We start from the raw sequence: 20,397 nt of genomic DNA, 5'->3' as shown, positions 1-20,397 counted from the left end.
GAACTCCGTTTTTGCATTTCACCCAACGCCTTTCCATCAGGCATCTTCCTTTGTGGAGTGTAACACTGCCTCCCAACATGGATTGTTCTTTGGCACCTCACCATTTGGACCGGTTTGGTCCATTGCCTCAGGGAACTGAATTATTTAGCCTCTGAGCATTTTGGAATATACATATTGGACACTGAACTGGTGAGGGACGCGGTCCCCCTTTTGGATGAGTGTTTATTGTAATTATGTATATTGTACACCTTTATTACTGGATCTTTAGTGATTAAGAGGACTGTTGATTTATTAAATGTGACTGTATATTTGCTATACATAAACAGCTCGTTGCTGATTTTTAGCCCTGTACCCGCTGTTGTTCTGGAGCTGCCTCTCTGTCTGTTTGGTTGATTTTGCCCCTGCACAAGGTAGTTCTTCCTAATGTAGGTCACGATTTGTGGACCTTGGTCTTGACCCTAATTCATTCTTCCCAGAAGATAAAATTTCTGGATGTTCTGGACTACATTGCAAGAACAAGAATGAAGATTCCAGGATTCAGTCTGGTTTTGTGGAAGTGAAATGGAAAGAGAGACTTGGGGAAAGTTTTTTTCAACTGGAAGTTACAGTGATGGGAAAAGAGATGGAGATTTAAGCATGGGGATTAAACCATAATCTCTTTTCTATGCAATTTATTCAATATGAGCATTGACAGATCCAAGAAAGAGAGAATACTTGGTGGGGGGGATCCACTTGTCAGGGAAATTTGTCATGGTGCAAAATGTTTTTCATTATAAAGAAAAATGTATACATGTTGATGTTACTATGATGGATGTAAACACTCCATGGGACTGCAGAATGGGCTTAATGGGGCAATCTCTCCATTGGCTGGCTGCTTATCTGTTACCAAACTCAATTCAGTCTTTTGACTATCACAGACAGAACCTTTCATGGCCTTGGTCCCTCATATCTGTGGGCCCCCCTCTCTTCCTTGCTCTGTCATGGCTGTCTCATTTATCTGAACAGGGCCTTCTGCAAGTGAATACAGATGGGCAAAAGTCAACTGTTGCTGATACACATACATTCTCTGTTGTGGTCCCCACCTTATGAAATGGCCAGTCACATGTTATAAGTATGCCACTGTTGGGTAGTTTCCTGTATTATTTAATGAATGCCCCAGCTGTTGACCATATTAATTTACCCTGTGTAATCCACCTTGAGTTTCAATGAGAATGGTGGGGACTATACATAACATAAATAAAATAAAAATAAGTAACCTCAGGGCTTCCTGGTTCAGAAACAACCCTGGTTTCTTAGATCACCAGCTTATGGATTAGAGCCACCTTCAAAGCTCCAGGTAGCCTCTCTCCAAGGCATCTGTGTGAATATTAAATAAATGCTACTTATTTTTACTTAAAAAAATGTATACCTTGCTTCTCTGCCCTGATGAGGGCCACTGAGACAGCTAACAAATTAAAAACATGCATAATAAAAACACATCTTGGAAACCATTAAAGCAATTAAAACAATTAAAACCGTTACTTGAAAATTATTAAAGCATTCAAACAATTAAAACCAGAGCTAAAATATATACAAAAACATAAAAACAACAAATCATATGGCAGGAAGCAGTTACCTCTAAAGGAACACCAAGTGAAACAAAGAAGTCTTAACCTCCTGGCAGAAGATGGCAACCAGATGAGACAGGCAGATCTCACTGGGAAAAGAGTTCCAGAGTTTGGTGCCAGTGCAGAGAAGGCCCTCATATTGTTTGCCTCCTGCCTGATCCCAGGAGGGACTCTAAAAATGACCATAGCGATAGAATACGGTCATAAGGGAGAAGGCGGTCCTTCAGGTATGTTGGTCCCAAATCATACAGGGCTTTAAAGGTCTACTCCAGGCCCTGTAAAACTCTCATTGCTATATATAGCTTCTTTGGTGACAAACTACATTCCCTGATAAAAGTCTTCTATTTTTCTACACTCTCTCTTCGTATTTAAAAAATGAAATACATGAAGCCAGTCATAGGAAAGCCTTTAGGCTAAAATATGTTCTACCCTTTATACTAAAATAATATTGGGCTGCAGTATCAACTTGTTGGGGATTCTTAATGGTATCTATAGGGAGGCAGTTCCGTTGTGAACTCTTCAGATGAAAATCCCCAACAAGGAGTTCCAAAGCTACACCTAAACCATGTCCAGGTCAGAAACCAAATTAAAATAGAGCAAAGAACTCCATCTGAATTAACTCTTCAGAAAAGTTAACTCGACATGATTGCAGACGATTGACTAATTGGGAGTCTTTCTTCCACCAGGTGACAGGCAGGATGACAAGAATTATAGCCAGAGACGTGTGGTGTCTTTCAAAACAGTCAGCCGTGATGTGAAGGAAGAGCCTTCTTGGAATCGAAAAGAATCAAAGAGATGGGAGGAGAACAAAAGGGAGACGTTGGAGAATCATTCTGTAGTTTTTGAGGCGGGTGGTTTGCTTGAAAAGCCAGCTCAACAAGAATATCTCAAAGGAAAAGGGAGGAATAAGCATTCTAAAAGTGGAGGAGGTCTGCAAAGAGAACCAAACTTCCTTTCTTATCAGAGAATCCACACAGCAGATGAATGTTATAAATGCTCAAAATGTGGAAACGTCTTCAGTAGGCTTGCAAGCTTCACTTCTCATCAGAGAATCCATATGGGGGAGAAACCACTTGAGAGTTCAGAGTGTGGAAATAGCTCTGGTCTGAGTGAGAGCCTTCCTTCCCATCAAAGACGACGTACTGGGAAGAAATCATGTCAGTGTTCAGAGTGCAGAAAGAGGTTTAAGTGTAATACAATTCTCCACTCAGAGGAGAAACCATATAAATGCTTGGAATGTGGAAAGAGCTACAGTCAGAGTGGAAAACTTACTGTGCATCAAAAAATTCACACAGGAGAGAATCCTTACAAATGCTTGGAATGTCAAAAGAGCTTCAGGGCCAGTGGAAACCTCACTTCCCACCAGAGAATCCACACTGGGGAGAAACCGTACCAGTGCACTATATGTGGGAAATGCTTCCGTCAGAGACCACACCTTACTTCCCACCAAAGAACCCATTCTGGAGAGAAGCCGTATAAATGCCAAGAATGTGGAAAAAGCTTCAGTCAGAACTCACACCTGACTGTACACCAAAGCCTCCACACAGGAGAAAAACCATATAAATGCCTGGAGTGTGGGAAAAGCTTCAATGCCAGAAGAAGTCTAATTTCTCATCAAAGAATCCACCTTATTGTACACCAAAGACTCCACACGGGAGAAAAGCCATATAAATGCTTGGTGTATAGTCAAAGCTTCAGTTGCAGAAAAACCCTTAGTATCCATCAAAGAATTCACACAGGGGAGAAACCTTACAAATGCTTGGAGTGTGGGAAAAGCTTCAATCAAAGTTTACCCCTTATTTCCCATCAAAGAATTCACACAGGGGAGAAATCTTGCAAATGCTTGGAGTGTGGAAAAAGCTTCCGTCACAGCACAACCCTCACTTGCCATCAAAGAATTCATACAGGGGAGAAACCTTACAAATGCTTGGAGTGTGGAAAAAGCTTCCGTCACAGTACAAGCCTCACTTCCCATCAAAGAGTCCACACAAGGGAGAAGCCATATCAGTGCTGGGAGTGTGGAACAACCTTCACTTGGAGCTCAGCCCTTGCTTCTCACCAAAGAATCCACTCGGGGGACAAACCGTACCAGTGCACGATATGTGGGAAATGCTTCAGTCAGAGTCAGCATGTTACTTCCCACCAAAGAACCCATTCTGGAGAGAGACCATATAAATGCCAGGCATGTGGGAAAGACTTCAGTCAGAGCTCACACCTGACTGTACACCAAAGCCTCCACACAGGAGAAAAGCCATATAAATGCTTGGCGTGTGGAAAGAGTTTCAGAATCACCTCACATCTTAAAGTGCATGAAAGAATCCATACAGGTGAGAAGCCGTATAAATGCCTGGAGTGTGGAAAAAGCTTCAATCAGAGCTCAAGCTTTAATATGCATAAAAGAGTCCACACAGGAGAGGAGCCCTATAAATGTTTGGCGTGTGGAAAGAGTTTCAGATGGAGACATACTTTTACATCCCATCAAAGAATGCATTAAGAGGAGGAATCATAGACTGGGTTTTTTTTAAATTCCACAAGAAATTAGATTAATTAGGAAAAAAAGTTTCCTGTTAGCCCTCAACCTTTTGTAAACATCAGGGAAGCGAGTAATGGAGAAGCGCTTAATTTATCTGTGGTGGGACGGCATGGCATCGGCTCCGAGGGAGAAGGAAGCATGGAAAGTTAGCTCTGTCCCTTCCCACCCTAAAGCCTCATAATAAAATGTCATAACAGAACTTAACAATAATGACAACATTCGATTTATATACTGCCCTTCAGGACAATTTAATGCCCACTCAGAGTGGTTTACAAAGTATGTTATTCTTATCCCCACAACAGTAATCACCCTGTGAGGTAAGTGGGGCTGAGAGAGCTCCAGAGAACTGTGACTAGCCCAAGGTCAGCCAGCTGACTTCAAGGGGAGGAGTGGGGAATCAAACCTGGCTCTCCAGATTAGAGTCCCACGCTCTTAACCACTACACCAAACTGGCTGTCCAGCGAATAAAGAAACAAATAGGAGCAAACAAAATGTCAAAGATTAAAAAAACGAAGGCAAATGCTTCAGGAACTCTTCCCAGCCTTGCAGCAAGCAGCAGGGAAGAAATATGTAACACCCAAAATGGCGGCTGAAAACAGCAAGGGTAAGAATAAACTACCTAACTTATCTAGTACAGCCAACTCGATGCTAGCCAGAACGCTTGCTCAATTGGAAGAAAAAATTATGAATAAAGCCTCAACTATTCTTCAACCTTTTCAGGAACAACAACAGGCTAATCGAGCCCTTAAATTAAGCAATTCGCTGTGATCTGAAATAGCCGTTTTACAACGAGAAAATAAACAGTGACAAGAAAGACTTTTACAATTGGAAATCCAGGCAAAGCAATCTAACCTTAAATTCAGAAATTTTGATGAGAAGATACCTGATAATGCAGATCTACCCTCCTTTTTAGAATCATGGCTGTCACAGCATTTACTACTTGAAAAGGGAGTAACTCCTATAATCATCAAGGCTTTTTGCCTGAGGCCACAAAATAATCCAAAGTATAATAATAAACCAAGAGAGATATTAGCCACAATCTCAGACTGGAAGGCAAGGAGCAAAGTACTAGAAATAGCAAGAAATAAAGGATCAATCCCCTACAAAGGGACAAATATTCAAATACTTACAGACTTGCCATCCACAATATTAAAGAAAAGAACTCAGATTTACAACAGAAGCATTGAGAAAAGCCCAAATAAAATATAAATGGACTAATTATACACATCTTCAAGTTAAGATACAAGATACAATCTACCAAGTTTCAGATCAGGAAACTGAAAAGACACTACTGCAAGACCTTGGCATTGAGACTTTTTAAATTAGAGATAGAATATCACAGAAAAGAAAAATGCTCAGTCCATTATCACCCTACAAGGAAAACAAGACCCAAGCGAAACGTATTCAAGAAGAAAGAAAAAACAGACTGAGATGTTAAAATCTAAGTTGATAGCAAACTAAACCTGTAAAATGTTATGACTGTAAAATGCATATATTTAATATCAGATTAGAGGCATGGGGGTGGGGGGTGGGAATGGTGCTTACAGACAGGGCCTCCAGTTATTTACAGTTCTCCAAGTTGGTAGTAGTAGGTCAGATAGTCTGTAGGGGGTTACTCTTGGGCTATAGAGAACTGTTATTAAGCAACTTACTTAATCCAATTTAAATAGCACTACTTAGTAAAGTAAGAGGGGACGGGGAGGGGAAGGAGGGTTACTTTAGCAAGGTTTACAAGGGTTACAATGATGAGTATACATTATCATTGTTGGTGCTTCTATTAATATCTGTAATGGATGAAAAAAGGTTTGACTTTATAATAATACTTATCATTATTATATATATATATATATATTGAAAAAATCTTCTTTAAACAGTATTTTTATTAATCTAATTATTATCAAAGTAGCTCAATTGTCTATGTTTCTGTTATAAATCCTCTATATTAATGTTAAGTTTTAAGTTATCATTTAGTATATCAAACTTTAATTGAAATCTAAGTTGAAACACTCATTTGTAAGAAAATTCATGGTTATAAGGGCATGTAAATCATTGTTAATCCTATAACATAATTCTCTAAGAGGGTTTCCGACGACTCACCGTTATCCCAGTGTGCAGGCACGATAGTGCGCCCCTACTGGGGACAAGAGGTGAGTCCTCATGGCTGGCCTGCCAGCTGACTGCCTCTTAACGCCTCCGGGCACATGGTGCAGGAGCGCATTGGCCTGCCATCTGACCGCCTCTCCATCCACTCTCCCTGTGCCTCCAGGTGCATGGTGCAGGAGTGCTCAGCCTGCTGGGTGCCCTCCTCCCTGCATTCTTCTTTCCCCAGTGAGTCCTTGAGCTGAGCAAGAGGCGGGAAGGGCAAATCTGTCTGCTCTGCGTTCAGCAGCCCCACTTGAGACGGGGACAGGTGGGAATGGCAAGGCGCCCACTGCCCTCCAAAGCCCTGCTTGAGCTAGGGAGGGGGAGGGGAGGAGAGGGTGAGCCCGCTGCTGACCTCTGAAGCCCCGATCCCCAGCTCCCCCCTGTCAGTCCTCCCCAGCCCCACTTGAGGTGGGCAACCACCCTCCACAGCTGTTTGAGCCGGTGAGGGGGAAGAAGAGTGAGCCACCTGCCTGCCTCCAAAGGTGCAATCCCTAGCTTCCCCTTTGTCAACCCTCCCCAGCCTGCCTCACCTGTCAGCCCTCCCCAGTCCCTCACCTGTCAGCCTTCCCCAGCCCCCAACTCTCAGTCCTCCCCAGCCCCTCACCTGTCAGCCCTCCCAGGTGGCCCCACCTGCCTGCCCTCCCCTGCCTGTCAGCCCTCCCCAGCCTGTCCCATATGCCAGCCCCCCATCAGCCAGCCCTCCCCATCCCCTCACCTGTCAGCACTCCCCAGTCTGCCCCACCTGTCAGCCCTCCACAGCCCCCACTTCTCAGCCCTTCATGGCCTGCCTCACCTGTCATCCCTTCTCCAGCCTCAACCTTTTATTATAGCAAATGGCAAGATTGTCTTCTTTCCTTAGTTTGCATTGAACAACCAAGTTAATAAAGCAGGTTCATATATTTTATTTCCTCATTTTTCTCTTGTGGGTTTGTGCTTCCCCCAGATTTTCACTATTTACTGCAGGCGTCCTCAACCACAGAGGTCCCCAGCTTTTTTGAGTCTGGGAATCTTTGGAATTCTGACACAGTGTAATGGGCACAACCACAAAATGGCTGCCTCAAATATTGGACTGGTCATAAAATAGCTGCCACAGATGGTGGAGCCTGACACAAAATGGCTGCCACAGTTGACCCTCAGGCACACAGTGGAAATTCTTGTGACTGTGGTGGTAGTGCTGCAATGTTTTTTAAAATCTGCACAGCCAATCAAATTTCCAGTGTCCAATCAGAAGCTTTGCTGGGCAATTGCCCCACCAGGCTCTGCCCATTTTCTAAAAATACTTGATAGGAGCAAAGGAATCGTGTGGCTGGGCACCATGGCACAAACAGGCACCATGTTGGAGACCCCTGATTTAGTCTATGAAATATTTACTCTGTTTTTCTTACATGAGAGAGAATCTTGTAAGAGATTCTTTGAGCAAGCTAACCAAATGATTATGGGCTCTAAATACACAGTGAATAGTACCACCCTAGCTCCATCTATATCCACTGAAATAAATGCTTATTGTAAAATTTCTCCAAATTTATGGATAGTTCTCTCAACAGAAAGTGCTTCTCTTTTAGCCACCGTGCATAGCTCTGTAATTGAAATAATTTTGGCAAGCCAACAAGAAAGATTAATAATAATAATAATAATAACAACAACATTCGATTTATATGCCGCCCTTCAGGACAACTTAATGCCCACTCAGAGCGGTTTACAAAGTGTTATTATTACCCCACAACAATCACCCTGTGAGGTGGGTGGGGCTGAGAGAGCTCCAGAGAACTGTGACTCACCCAAGGTCACCCAGCTGGCTTCAAGTGGAGGAGTGGGGAATCAAACCCGGCTCTCCAGATTAGTATTAAGTTTTATTTACTCCAATACCCTTATACCTAAGGGATAAGGAAAGAGTTCAAAGGTTCTAGCCACTCTCTCTTGTGGAGAAAATAAACCAAAGCGCAAGAAAGTAGGATAAATAAACTATTGAAGGAAGAGAGAGAAGCATGAGAGAAATTGATTGACATCAATAAAGGGTTGTGGTATGATGCTGTCACAGATGTCTTTTGGGAAGGCCCGGCCACTTACGAATTAGGAGGTACTATATTGTACTGGTTAGCTAAGATCGCCAGCCTTTTGCTCACCAAAACAGGGAAAGAATTCTCTGTGAGAATGATATCTCCATGCAGAAATTAAAAATTATATTTATTATAAAAATAAAGTAAAACACGATATGGAAGAGAATGTACAAGCACGGTTGAGTCAGACTGGTCTGGTTGCATAATTTTTGGGCTCTGCCTCTTTCAACCCTTGTTCCTCCCTTTGTAATGAAGCATCAGTAAATGTTCTCAAAACATTCTACGGTTTACATTTTGTAATGGAATGGCAAGACATAGCAAAGCAAGGTTGTCTCTCACCAACGGACACATTGACCTCAACGGCTACACAGATATCTGTCTGAGGGCCAAACTATAAGTGATGCCTGACACTAGTTGGACACTTGTCAGCTTCCCTCAAGTATTGATGGGAAATGTAGGCAGCTTGGCGGAATGTTGGACAAGTGACAGTTGAAAAGGCCATTGGACAGCAGTCAGAGAGCCAAGCTGCGAGACCAGGACGCTGACATTTCCCATCAAAACTTGAAGGAAGCTGACAAGTGTCCAACCTGTGTCAGGCATCACTTGTAGCTTGGCCCTCAGAAATGCAGGCAAAGTTCACTAGACTGTAGAATATTAAAGGCTGAGGTAAATCTGTCAAAAGTGGAAGGTCAGTCTAGAAATCTCCTGGAGCCTAGAAGAACTAGAAAATCATGGCTGTAAACAATACAACGTGTTAAGAACTGTGTATTACTTTTCCTAACAGGCATCTTGTTGGGTTCAATTTCAGCCTTTAAACCTGAGTGATGGACAGTGTTCAATTTCATGCTGAGTTCTTCAGCACTTGTAGAACAGTGACTTAAAGATGTTCAACATTAGTTCCAGGAAGAAGGCCTTAAAGATGTTCAACAGTAGTTCCAGCAAGATTTAAATGTTTGCCCACTAGTTTCTGATTATTGCAATTATCAGATCATTTATGAACACTTACCCAGAACAAGGACTTCAGCCAGCTGGATCCATGCCACAGTAACATTGAAAGTAGACTATTTTACTTCGCTATCCCCTGGATACACCCCTTAACATGGTAAATTCGAGTGTCTCAGTGAAGATGAGAGCAACACTGTCAGGAGCACAGGCTTGGTCAACTCTAAACTAAAGCTGGAACATGGAACATGAGAAGTATGAAGCCAGGTCAGCTAGAAATCATAAAAGAAATGGAACATTTAAACATTGCAATCCTGGGTATGAGTGAACTAATGTGGACCAACTCGGGACATTTTCAGTCATAAAACCACACAGTGTTTTACTGTGGAAATGAACTTTTAAAAAATGATGTTTCTCTAATAGTGAGTCGAGACATAGCACAAGCAGTCAAGAACTACAATGCAAAGTCTGACCAAGTAACATTAATCAGATTTTGGGGGAAGCCTGTTAACCATCATTCAAGTTTATGCTCCAACTACAGAATATGAAGAAGAAATGAAAATTTTTACACAAGTGTCTAAGAAAAAATTGATCGTACACCTAAACAAGATAATCATAGGTGACTGGAATGCAAAAATAGGAGACAAGGTAGAATCAAACATAGTTGGAAAATTTGGACTAGGATCACAAAATGAAGCAGGAGAGCAATTCATAGAATTTTGGGAAGCCAACAACCTATTCATTGCTAATACATGCTTCAGGTAACGCAATTGTATATGTAGAAGTCATCAAGTGACCAATACAGGAACCAAAGAGATTACATAGTTGGATGCAGAAGACAGAGCAGCTCTATTCTCTCTGCTGAACAAGACCAGGAGCTAGTTGCGAACGGGTTGCCAGTTTCTCTCCTCCATTTTAGCCGCACCACAACCCTGTGAGGTGGGTCTGGTGGCCGAGGCTGCGTGATTAGACCAGTATCAGAGTGTAATTAATTCTGACTTTTCTTGCCTACCTTTTCCTGGGAGGTTCCCTTTGCATGCTCTCTCGTGCGCCGTCTTAACTGCTGAGATGCTCCCAAGGGTTAAAGGGAGGGAGTCCACAGTCCTAGAGAGGCTCTCCCCCCCCCCAGCCCTTGCAGACTCCCGGGCTGCTTCCTGAAGAGGCGGCGGGATCTGGTGAGCAAAAAGGGGCTTTGGAGGGTGGGACTGGGAATTTTGCATTGCCAGACCCAAAGCAGAGAAAGGAGGGGTGAGAGAGAGCTCTGCGACGCCCATCTTCCTTCCCTTCCCTCCTTCCTCCTGCATCAGGGAGAGCCTCTTGCAAAGCCAAAGAAATTCCCCAAAAAACAGCCCGGGGAAACGAGACCAGCAAGGGCGAACATGTTTTTTTTGAAATGTAGGCGATGCGATGGTAATTTCAGAAGAAAAGCAGATTATTTTCATAACTCATGGGATTGTGTGTAAGGGAAGAGGAAGTGTGCTGTGGGAATGTTTGGTGTGTGTGTGCAAAAATAATGTTGGGGTCCTGTTCCCCCTCCCCTCTCTCACATTCGCCCCAGCCCCCCATTTCTCCTGTTTTATTGCAATTTCCTTTCCTCCCAAATGTATTTTAAACTCTCCAGATATTAGGGGAATGAAAATCCCAGGCTGCTTCCCCACAGTGGATGCAAGTCAGGAATCTCCCAGCCCCACCCTTGCTGGGGGTCAATTACAGGTGCTCCTCCTGCCTGCCCCAGCCCCTTCCGGCTCCCCCCAATATTTTGGCACAGGAGCTCTGGGGATCTTCTTTTGGAGACCTTTTTAAAAGTGCAGGGGGAGGGGTGTTGTTTAACAGGGGAGGAGCAACTGCATCAAGGGAGAAACTGATTGGGGGCGGTTCTAAGTTGCAAATAATTATGACTTTTCCATTTTAACAAATGCAAATATTTTAATTTTTAAAAATTTTGTTTAAATTGATTTGTCTGTGCCTTTGGTTTTTTCTTCTTTTGTTATGGCTTTGTTACTGCATGGTCATGTTTATCTGTTGTTTGATTTATGCCTGTATCATTTTTCTTCTCTAATCCGCCTTTCTCACTGGGACCAAAGCAGACCAGGCAATCCTATAACATAATTCAGTCAGTGCGTTTCCAATGGCTCACATGGATTCCACAGCTGTGTCTCCTGGGTAGTGCTTTTTTAAAAAACTGAAAAAACTTCCATGTTCCAAGGCAGTTTACCTCAAAGTATGTTAGGTGAAGAATGAAGGAGAGTGTCAGGCTGTGCTTCTGACCTTCTCAGAGGCATCTGGATAACCGCGGTCAGAAAAGGAAGGCTGGGCTGAATGGCTTGATCTACTCTAGAAACATTTAAACTTCACATTCCACCATCATGAGAATCACCCATTTGTCTTTTTTGTGTCTTTCCTCCCAGCTCTCTGGTGGTCCAGAAAAGCCCAACAACTTCCTACGACCAGCTATTCCTTTGACAGAGACCCAGGGTGGGGCCTAGGGTTGCCAGCTCCAAGTTGGGAAATTCCTGGAGATCTGGGGGGAGGGGTGAAACCTGGAGAAACCTGGAGAAAGTGGGGTTTGGGGAGGGAAAGGACCTTGGCATGGCATAATTCCAGAGTACACCACCAAAAGTAGGCATTTTCTCCAGGTGAACTGATCTCTGGGGCCTGGAGACCGTTGTAATTCTGCGAGATCTCCAGCCACTACCTGGAGGCTGGCAACCCTAGGTGACTGAGGGAGCCCAACACTGAACTGAGAAAGGCGGGGTATAAACAAAATAAATAAATACCTAAATATAAATTTGTCTCCCTCACAGTTAGTGGAAGATTATCGGAGCCACATTCCAGATCGTCTCCTTTTTGGGGTGCAGTGGAAACATTTAAGATGCAGCCAGCTGAGGTGAGGGACAGACCGTCTGTGAGGTCTTTAAGGAGAAGCTTAGTGCCTCTTCCTCTTCCAGTAGGGTTGGAAGTAACCATTTCCGTTGTTTTTTTGTAATTTGGAACCTTTTTCTTTTTATAGATGCAGAGGAATTAGCCATGTTATTCTGTTGCTGCAAAAAAGTGAAGAACCAAGTAGCACCTTTAAGACTAACCAATTTTATTGTATCATAAGCCTTCGAGAATGACAGCTCTTGCATCTGACGAAGAGAGCTATGGTTCTTGAAAGCTTATGCTACAATAAAATTTGTTAGTCTTAAAGGTGCTACTGGACTTTTTTCTTTTTGTAAACAATCTTGGCTTTTTTCACAGAGAAAAGTGGCCTAAAAATGCTCAGATAAATAAATAAAATATATCTGTAGCTTTCTGATGACTGCAAGTCAAAATGGAAGGCCTTGTGGTTCACTGATCTTCTCCCTTGAATCAAAAGGCGGGATGCTTGTTAAGTTGCCCAAGCAGGGTTTATTATTCTTCTATGGTGTGTCAAGTATCCCTTGAAGGTGGAACTCCCCGCTTGGGTAACAAGAGTCTTACATGAAGGGTCTGGAAGAAAAGAGGCTGTGGCTCAGTGGTAAAGGCCCTGCTTGGTGTGTAAGAAGGTCCCAGGTTCAATTTCTGGCATCTCCAGTTTGTAAAAAGATGAGTTAGGAGGAGATGTGAAAGACCTCTGCCTGTGGCCCTGAAGATCCAATCTTGATGGACCAATCAAGTGTGTTTGGGCAGGAGTGGGTGGATTAATTGTAAGCCAAAGGTATCTTCCATTTTTCCAGTGTCTGATTTCCTTTGAGGAAGTGGCCGTGCGTTTCACCAAGGCGGAGTGGGCCTTGCTCAGTCCTGACCAGAGAGCTTTGTATAGGGAAGTCATGTTGGAGAATTATGGAAACGTGGCTTCTTTAGGTAAGGAACCCTTTGCCTTGTTTTGGTAGATGTGGATGGTGTGGTTTTTGCCATTATTTTTGGTCTTTATTGATGTCAAAGCCGTTCACAACATTTACAACAGTTAAAAAAAGTACAAAAATACAGTATTCAATAAAATCACTATAAAACAGCCTAATACAAGTAATGAAAAACACTCTAGTCCAAACTCCAGTGTATAAAACCCTGTGAATAACATAAAAATAGCAGGTAGATAAATGCAGGGCAATTTGCTCTGCCTCACAAAAGAATATTAGATAGCAAAGGCACACCAAAAGAGTTCTGTCTTACAGAGCTTCCAAAACATTAGCAGGTCCTGCTGAGCATGAGTGACTTCCAACAGTGCAACCCATAGGAAGGGTTCCACAAATCTATAGTCCCTCTTCCTGGTGAAAGAAAGTTGTGCCACCCGGGGGCCTGAAAGCACCTGCAAGCCCTGTGAAGATGAACAAAGTAGGCACAGGGGTTCCTAATATATTATTCATCTGAAGAAGCAATCTTTGACTCAAGAAAATGTATATGGGAATAAATTTGTTTGTCATTAAAATGCCTCGAGATACTTTTTAATTTTTTTTTAAAAAAATGCAACAATCTAATACTCTAATCCCTTTGGAATAATTTTAATTTCAGCTGTTAATAAATCTGAACCTACAAAACTGGATAAATTCTAGAACAAAGGTCTCCAACTTTCTTGAGCCTGTGGGCAGCTTTGGAATTTTGAGAGGGGTTGGTGAGCGCCATCTCAAAATGGCTGCCACAGTAGGTGGAGTCGCTGTAGGAGGTGCAGCCAAGCAGAATACCTCTCTCCTCACACCTCCTAGGAAGGAAAGCCTGAAGAGGAATGGAACCACACTAAGGAAAGCTCAGGTGCTCACCATCCTCCAGTGGATGGCTGTTATTGCAGTCATAGAAAACCCTTTCATTTGAACAAGGGCAACTTCCTGAAAATCTTGGTAGGCTTCAAGGGAAGTACTGACAGGGATCATTTTGGGGGACCATATTCTAGGGAACCTGTAGGGCTTCCACACCTAAACAACTCATCTAGGAGATTCTTTTGTTTGTTTAAAAGAGAAATTGAGGATCTCCCCTCACGTTCATCACATGGCATCCTAGGAGCTGTATTGACTTGCTGGAGAAGTTCCAGAGCATGTGGCTGAAGCAAACTTGATGCGGTGTGGTGTGAACCAAGGATTTCCCTAGCCTTAAATTCCCTCTGGTTGAGAGAGAAATTAGACATATTGTTGGGGCTTGGGATCCTGAGGAGTTAACCGTGTTAGTCTGTATTAGCAAAATAGTAGAGAGTCCAGTAGCATCTTTAAGACTAACCAACTTTATAGTAGCATAAGCTTTCCAGAACCACAGTTCTCTTCGTCAGTTCTTGAAGACTAAGACTAGGGGGGTGGGGGCAGGCGCACTTCTTTGGGGAGAATGTTTGATAAATGTGGGTCTGCCACCGAAAAGGCCCTCTCTCGTAATCCCAGCAACCAAGCTTCTCTGGTGGATGGGACAGTCGGGAAGGGCTCTCCCTATGATTTTATCTCCCTGGCCCACTCACAAAACCTTGAAATTTGATTCTTCTGCCTGAAGATCCACCATTTTTTCTGAAGAATCCTACTTTGGACCCCACTTACCGCCCAGTCTCGAACCTCCCATTTCTGGGGAAGGTGATTGAGCATGTGGTGGTAGAGCAGTTGCAGGGTTTCCTGGAAGATGCATCAGTTCTGGACCCATTCCAGTCTGGTTTCCACCTGGGCCATGGGACTGAGACAGTGTTGGTCACCCTCACGGATGTCTCTGAAGGCACATGGACCGGGGTGGGTCAGCACTGCTGGTTTTGCTAGATCTCTCAGCAGCATTCGACATGATCGACCATGATCTGTTGACCCACTGCCTCGCCGATGTGGGGATTCGAGGGACAGCCTTACAGTGGCTTGTCTCATTTCTCCATGGTTAGGGACAGAGAGTGGTGTGGGGGGGAGAGGTTATCAGCATGCCAACCATTGGTGTGCAGTTGCAAATTATACAATGATTTTTCCTTAAGCTTGAAATTACTATTATAATCTCCAATATTTAAAACATTTATATGCCAGCATTCCACATAAATAGGGTCCCCAAGGCAGCAGACACCAGCCATTAAAACATTTTAAAATATTAAAATAACTATATAAATGTATGGTTTTTTTTAAAAAAATCATATAACTGCTGAGTTGGTCTTAATAAAAAGTATTGGTCTCTTGACTTTTTTGGAATATGTTGCCCAAAGAAATTTAAGAAATACTTTGCTTTGTTTTCTTTTAATTTTGATGCTTTCCCATGTTTTAGGGGCCAGGCCTTATACTCGGATTGGCCAAGGAAAATCTACAGCTCAGTCTGACACAAGAAGGAAATAATATCCTCTAGAGCAGTTCGGCCTTCCTCCAGATGACGGCCTTTGATGGGGCCGGGGGTTGTTATCCCATGGGCCAGATAATCTAGGCTGTGTATGTGTGTGAGAGAGTGTGAGTGAGTGAGACAGTGACATCAGTTAACCAAGACCCAGCTGCCTGATGTAGGTTCTGTGTAGAGATGGATGGAGCATTTCCTCCTGGAAGAGCCACCCTTGGAAGGTTCAAAGGCAGTGTAATAAATCAAGACTCTTTAAAGAGAAGGGACTGGGCTCTCAGTTGGAGAGGCTGAAAGAGGGAGGGCTAAAAGAAACATGGCCAGCTTGGCCCCTCACATGCGATTCCCAGCTGGTGTCTTTATCCAAGTTTCATGAACAGTAGGCCTACTTACAGATCAATGCTTCCAAGACTCTGCATGCCTGTTTCTGTTACATGCTGTTGGGGAGTTTTCCTTCTTGTGGACTTTTAGAAGGTGACCATGGAAGTGGATAACATAGGAGTGCCTGAAAGTTTTGCAGTCAGAAGTAACTGGTCTCTTTGTTTCCTCCAAAGCGATTCCCAAGCCCGTCCTCATCTCCTGGCTTCAGGCAAGTGAAGAGCCATTTCCCTTGGACTTCGAAGAAGAGGCCAGGTTGGCAGGTGGGTGCTTAGATGTGGCATCTCTGGAGACGGAGAGGTTTCCTTGGAGCGCTGGTTACCTCCAACAGTTCTGCCATCCTCCAAGGTTTCCTTCCTCATAAAAGTTTGCGTGGGATGGAAACGGTTAAAAGAGCCTTTAATTTAATTTATTTTATTTACATTTTTTATAGTCCGCTTTTCTCACTGAGACTCAAGGCAAATTACACAGTGTGATTCAGTACTGTCCATTTCAGACATTTCAATAAACAGTGCAACAGAGTAAACCAATGAAATTTGCAAAGATTTAAACTAGCAAGAATCCAATCCAATACAGAGTGCTAAGACACAGCATAAGCAATTTTAAGAATGACGTATTAACAACAGGATAATACTTACAGCAACTGACAGTGCATCATAGTAAAGGATAGTTCTTGTCTCTTTATTTATGCATCTGTTTGAGACCCGTTCCTCACAGTGCAGCCCTCCTCTCTGAGTAAAAAGTCCTCTTCAATAATTCAGTTTTTTATCGTCTGTGGAACCCCAGGAGAGTGGGGGCTTTCCTCTTCTGGCAGGCTGTTCCATAAGGTGCCGTCCTTTGAGGTTTCCTTCGTCATAGGAGTTTGCATAGGATGGAAAGTCTGAACTAACCTTTTTAAAATTTATTTTATTTTTATTCTGCCTTTCTCACTGAGACCCAAAATGGATTATTCAGTGTGATTTTGGCTGATTCCGCACACGTTGAATAATGCACTTTCAATGCACTTTATCAATTGTTTGAGGTGGATTTTTTGTTCCACACATGAAAAAATCCATTCCAAATGATCTATAAAGAGGATTGGAAGTGCATTATCCAGTGTGTGCAGAATCACTCTTAGTATAGTCACTTTAAGACATTTCTACAGTATCTGGGAGTGGTTCATATTTAAAAAATGAAATGCATGAAGCCACTTATAGGAAAGCCTTTAGATTATATGTTGTACCCTTTGTACTATAATATTATTGGACAGCAGTTTCAACTTGTTAGCAGTCTTAAGAGAGTATCCATAGGGAGACAGTTCCCTTGTGAACTCTTCAGATGAAAATTCCCAACAAGGAGTACCAAAGTTTGTTTATTTGTATTTATTTATTTTATTGCTCTTATATTCCTCTCTCTCGGTAAAACCAGGCTGAGAGGGGATCACATCAAAAATAAAAACCAAAGTAACACAATAAATAAAAACAACTAATAAGCACAGCAGCATTCACATTGCACAACCCATCAACATCAAAACTCGTGTTGCATCTGTACCATGGCCACGTCAGAAATCAAATTAAAATACAGCAAAGAACTCCATCTGAATTAACTCTTCAGGAAAGCTAACTTGATATGATGGGAGATGATTGACTAATTGGGGGTCTTTTTTCCACCAGGTGACAGGCTGGATGACAAGTATTATAGCCAGAGATGTGTGGTGTTTTTTGAAACAATCAGCCATGAAATGAAGGAAGAGTCTTCTAGGAATCAAGAAGAATCAAGAAGGCTGGAGGAGAACCAAGTGGAGAATTTGGGGAATCAGTCTGTAGTTTTCAAGGCTGATGGCTTGCTTGAAAAGCCAGCTCAAGAAGAATATCTCAAAGGAAAGAGGTACAGTCAAAGTGGAAAACTTACCATGCATGAAAGAACTCACACAGGGGAGAAACCTTACAAATGCTTGGAGTCTGGAAAAAGCTTCAGTCAGAGTGCAAGCCTCACTTCCCATCAAAGAATCCACACAGGGCAGAAGCCATATGAGTGCTTGGAGTGTGGAATGACCTTTAGTTGGAGGGTATCCTTCACTTCCCACCAGAGAATCCACTCTGGGGAGAAACCATACCAGTGCACTGTATGTGGGAAATGTTTCTGTCAGAGACCACATCTTACTTCCCACCAAAGAACCCATTCTGGAGAGAGACCATATAAATGCCAGGAATGTGGGAAAGGCTTCAGTCAGAGCTCGCACCTGACTGTACACCGAAGTCTCCACACGGGAGAAAAGCCATATAAATGTTCAGAGTGTGGAAAGAGTTTCAGAATCAACACAAACCTTAAAGTGCATGAAAGAATCCATACAGGGGAGAAGCCGTATAAATGCCTAGATTGTGGGAAAAGCTTCAGTCATACTACAAGCCTCAATATGCATAAACGTATCCATACTGGAGAAAAATTGTATAAATGCCTGGAATGTGGGAAAAGCTTCAATCAGAGCTCAGAGCTTAATACGCATAAAATAATCCACAGAGGAGAGAAACCACATAAATGCTTGGTGTGTGGGAAGAGCTTCCGTCACAGTGGAAGCCTTGATTCCCATCAGAGAATCCACACAGCGGAAAAGACATGCTTGAAGTGTGGAAAGACTTTCAGTAGCAACACAGTCCTTAAAGTGCATGAAAGAATTCATACAGGGGAGAAGCCATATAAATGCCTGGAGTGTGGGAAAAGCTTCAATCAGAGCTCAAACCTTAACGCTCATAAAAGAATCCACACAGAAAAAAAGGCATACAAATGCCTGCAGTGTGGAGATAGCTTCAATTACAGCACACACCTTAAATCACATGAAAGAATCCATGCAGGGGAGAAGCCACATAAATGCAGGAATATGGAAAGCAATTCAGATGGATAAGTGATTTCACATTCCACCCGAGAATTCATGAAGGGGAGAAATCGTCAGACTAGGAGTTTTAGTAATACCACAATCCTTAAGGATGTGAAAGAGTTCACAAAGACACCAAATTATTTAATAATTAATTAGAATCTTTTCTTCCAATAAGCCCTCAACCTGAATAATGGGGAAACGCTTAAGATGTCTAGTAAACAGGACCACATTTATATTGTTTACTCATAAGGTCTCTATAATGCTTAGATGATCTTTAAGTATCAAAAGACAATGTTTGTTCTTCATGGGTTTGGCTGGGCACCTTATAAGTTAATAATGGCACCCGATAGCACCATTTGTTTAATTTCTTAGAAATGGATCTACACATACACAATCCCCTAAAGGGCTGCAGAGTCACTCCTCCATATCAAGCCTTCTACAACCCATAATTGTATCCTTTGCTCCAAGTGAGTGCAATAAATATTTACTCATCTCCTCCTGGTTCAGCAGAAGCAGCCAGGCTCCTCTTTGGACCACAGTGTGTGGGCTGAGAAAAGGACCATTTCTGAGCTTTCTTATTTGAGATCTGCCTTCAGATGGAGAAAAGAGAGGGGAAAGGGGTCAGCGAGAAGAAAGGAAGATTGGAGTTTGTGTGTGGCTGCAACAGTGACAGGAGCGGGCCTCTTTACTGGAGTCTCTGTTCCACGTTCTTTTGAAGTCCCTTAGACATGGCATCTTCTGACAAGCAGGTGAAAGAACTGGAAAAACGTGCTTCTGGCCAGGTGTTTGAATTGATACTGGATCCTCCTTCTAAAGAAGCAGTTCCAGAGTTTCCCTTGTCTCCTCCAAAGAAGAAAGATCTCTCCTTGGAAGAAATTCAGAGGAAGCTAAAAACTGCAGAAGAAAGGCGCAAATCCCATGAAACTGAGGTATTAAATGACTGGCTGAGAAACGAGAGCATAAAAAAGAGTTGCTTCAAAAAGCAATTGAAGAGAAATAACAACTTTAGCAAAATGGCAGAGGAGAAGCTGACTCACAAAATGGAAGCTGACAAAGAGAACAGAGAAGCACAAATGTCTGCTAAACTGGCGCGCTTGAGAGAGAAAGACAAGCATATTGAAGAAGTACAGAAGAACAAAGAAGGAGGCAAAGAACAGGATGAGAATGAAAGTGACAAACTTCATCCTGGAACCTGACTTTCTCCCCTTTGTTGAAATACCCAAAGACTGTATTGGCCACTTTGTTAAGATTCTAGAGAACTGGTGTAGAACTGTATAGTTAGATCCAACTGTACATTTGCTTTGGGGAACAAGAGGAGAGCCCTTTCATGTTCACTCTTTTTCTAAACTGTACCTGTCTTGTTGCATTTTTTCGATTCCAGCCCATTTTTTCTGGATTGATGGCTAGTGCTGTATTCAGCCGACATACTTGTGAACGGAATATGTAGTGTAATGTTCATGCTGAATCTGTTACACTTCAGAATCTGTCGGTCTTAAAACATTTCTGTAACCAAGTGATTTAAATAAAGCTGCACAGTGCTATTATCACAGGTGACTGTTTCCAAGGCTAGCATGAAACATACTAAATATGCAACTCAAGCATAGAATCTATTGATGTAATATTGGAATGAAATGCCTGCAAACAACATTCCATGTA

At 42.7% G+C, this 20,397-nt stretch overlaps 1 protein-coding gene and 1 pseudogene across 1 annotated transcript; both read left to right on the top strand.

Annotated features, from left to right (window-relative positions):
- The first annotated feature begins 1,785 nt into the window (after positions 1 to 1,785).
- Positions 1,786 to 18,776, top strand: LOC129327847 (zinc finger protein 665-like). The gene is made up of 7 exons (XM_054976598.1): positions 1,786 to 1,834; positions 2,294 to 2,686; positions 2,819 to 4,094; positions 6,407 to 6,468; positions 16,064 to 16,150; positions 17,540 to 18,320; positions 18,483 to 18,776. Exons 1-7 carry the CDS (start codon positions 1,786 to 1,788, stop codon positions 18,766 to 18,768), a joined length of 2,934 nt encoding a protein of 977 aa, XP_054832573.1. The 3' UTR covers positions 18,769 to 18,776.
- Positions 18,777 to 18,781: 5 nt separating this feature from the next.
- LOC129327103 (stathmin-like) lies at positions 18,782 to 20,264 on the top strand (annotated as a pseudogene).
- The last annotated feature ends 133 nt before the right edge of the window (positions 20,265 to 20,397 follow it).

The sequence above is a fragment of the Eublepharis macularius genome, chromosome 4 (genome assembly GCF_028583425.1).
Source record: "Eublepharis macularius isolate TG4126 chromosome 4, MPM_Emac_v1.0, whole genome shotgun sequence".
NCBI lineage: Eukaryota > Metazoa > Chordata > Lepidosauria > Squamata > Eublepharidae > Eublepharis > Eublepharis macularius.
Note: the sequence above shows the minus strand (reverse complement) of the source record. Positions and strands in the feature narration are given on the sequence as shown.

Bases quoted from the DNA above. Each gene is read 5' to 3' on its own strand.
- LOC129327847 (XM_054976598.1), top strand. From the start codon at position 1,786: ATGACCATAGCGATAGAATACGGTCATAAGGGAGAAGGCGGTCCTTCA. The intron at 2,687-2,818 runs GTTCAGAGTGTG...TTCTCCACTCAG, and splicing joins GGGGGAGAAACCACTTGAGA to AGGAGAAACCATATAAATGC. The intron at 16,151-17,539 runs GTGGGTGCTTAG...TTTTTCCACCAG, and splicing joins AGAAGAGGCCAGGTTGGCAG to GTGACAGGCTGGATGACAAG.